This window comes from Teleopsis dalmanni, chromosome 1 (assembly GCF_002237135.1).
Source record: "Teleopsis dalmanni isolate 2A chromosome 1, ASM223713v2, whole genome shotgun sequence".
Classification (NCBI taxonomy): Eukaryota; Metazoa; Arthropoda; class Insecta; order Diptera; family Diopsidae; genus Teleopsis; species Teleopsis dalmanni.
The window spans coordinates 191781298-191783500 of NC_051846.1; the positions used below are offsets into that span (position 1 = coordinate 191781298).

The 2203-nt window shown below is 28.4% G+C and overlaps 1 protein-coding gene across 1 annotated transcript; it reads right to left on the reverse strand.

The window, feature by feature from the left end:
* LOC119666956 lies at positions 1–1457 on the reverse strand. Its single transcript, XM_038076235.1, has 3 exons — positions 1280–1457; positions 508–798; positions 1–320 (listed from the first exon to the last, which is right to left on the reverse strand). Exons 1-3 carry the CDS (start codon positions 1455–1457, stop codon positions 1–3), a joined length of 789 nt encoding a protein of 262 aa, XP_037932163.1.
* Positions 1458–2203: the final 746 nt, after the last annotated feature.

Consider the following 2203-nt stretch of genomic DNA (forward strand, 5'->3'; position numbering starts at 1 on the left):
TTATTTATTATTATTAAAAACGAAACCATATTTGAAATAGAAATCCCCCGTAAAATTTCTATTTGTGGTTGGGGTTTGTTGAATATGAGTGATGTTTTCATCCTTGGAATAAACTTCAGTATCAGAAGACTCTGAATCTGAATTTAAGATTGACATTATAAGCATATTTTCAGACAAAAGGGAACTAAAGTAATTTCTAACGGCACAACTGGTATCTTCAAGTATGTCAAGTAATCCTTTATCTTTAGCATTTTTGTCTAGTTCTTCACACAATTTTGCAATATAGATTGAACCAGAACTGTTCCGGAACGAAGTACCACCTATAAGTAAAGAGAAATTCATTAAAGCATTTTTTTTGGGATTCTTGGAAATAAATGTGATGGTATTTGGATATAAATGTGATTAGGGTTCAATAGGAAGAAATTGTTAGAAATCACAGGGGTATGTAAAATATATAAAATACAGTTAAAATTGTATTTTTATAATATTTGTATATAAATTATTTACCTTCTGCTGTAGAATATGATTTTAATGTATATTTGGTAAAATATTCTATTTCCTTCTCATCTCCTTCTATTATAACATCCTGAAAATCATCTACACCTCGACATGATTGTATTATTAACCATTTTAATTTGTGATTGAGCTCTTTAATAGTTTGTAGAGGTTTCAATAAATAGTTTTGTATAGAGAAAGCTTTGACAGGATCCCTGACTATATCATCATCTGAACCGTGCGATAAATAAGCCATTACAACATATTCGAAATGTGCATAATATTTAACCCAATCCGTTTGCACTATAAAAATGATTTGAATATACAAAAATTTTATAAAATTTTATAGTACTATATATATTAATATATTTAATTTAATATAATAAAAAATAATGTTATAATAAAAATCCGTATTTTTCGTATTGTCATGAATTGATAGTTCAGATTACTTTAGGCTTTCGATGACTGATTTAGTCTGATAAGTAGGGAAAGATTAGAGACTGCAATGTTTGCAGATTCTCAAATTCCTACTGTCTGAAATACAAACAAGTGAAGACTCGACTGGAGAAGGTGGACTGGAGGAGGTGGAGAGAATTGCTGCGACAGGCCCAAACCGTTAATGGGTTGTTTTGGTCAACTAAGAAAGTAAGTAAGTAAAAACTTTGTTTCTCAGATTTTATTTTATTTAGTTATGCACCAACTATTAATTCTTTTCAAATTGTACGTCATATCATTACTCCAAACTGATTATATGGTAGTGCATATTAATACATCATTATCTTACATTTTTTTAAAGATTCTCTTATATCGTCGCAGTTTCTATCCGACCAATCGACCACTGTGATATTAAGTGCTGTAAATGTTTTAGTTAATTTTTCAATATCAACTTCTGAATTAGCACGTGAAAAACTTTGATTAACTATGAACGCGACACCTGGTAAAAAGTTAGAAACCGTTTCCATTGTTTGTGAAATAATTATATTAATTAATTTGATTGAATAGTTTTCGGATATGTTAATTAATAGATTGTAAATTATTATTAAGGTTTATAGAAAATTTTTATACTAAAGCTACAAATGTTTAAACACAACTGAGAAATTACGTCTCAAGTGTTGGCTACTCTACCTGAAAGGTATAGATAAGCTTACAGTAACTTGTTTGTTTGTTCTGTACTAAAATTATTTGGGACGTAAGGGAATAATATTTTGTTTGATAATAAAGTTCAATTAATCAAATATATAACAAAACAATGGTTTTATCTAGTAAGTTTAAAGAGAGAATTTAATTAGCCGCTGAGATATTTTTATGTCACGCTATTTAGTACGAACACAGATGGGCAACTGGTGAGGGAGCCTTAACTTAACAATTTAAGAAACTGATTTTTGTTTAAACTTAAGTTTCCTTTTATTTAGCTTGAGTAAAGTTATTTATTTAAATCTATGAAAACAGATGTTTTGATGATGAGTATTTTGGTATTACTAGAAACAGCAGTATGGTTAGTCAAAAATTCAATTAATTAAAAATTTATACAAATTTTGTTGTTAATATACACCAATGTTCACTATTGAAACCTTTTTAATATAGATCATTTGAAAATAGCTGAACCAATTCATTTTTTTAGTGGTAATGCCCTCTTTTAATTTGAGAGAAATGTAAGAATTAAATTTGCCTTATCTAGGGTAGTTAAAATTCACGAGACCACATGCAG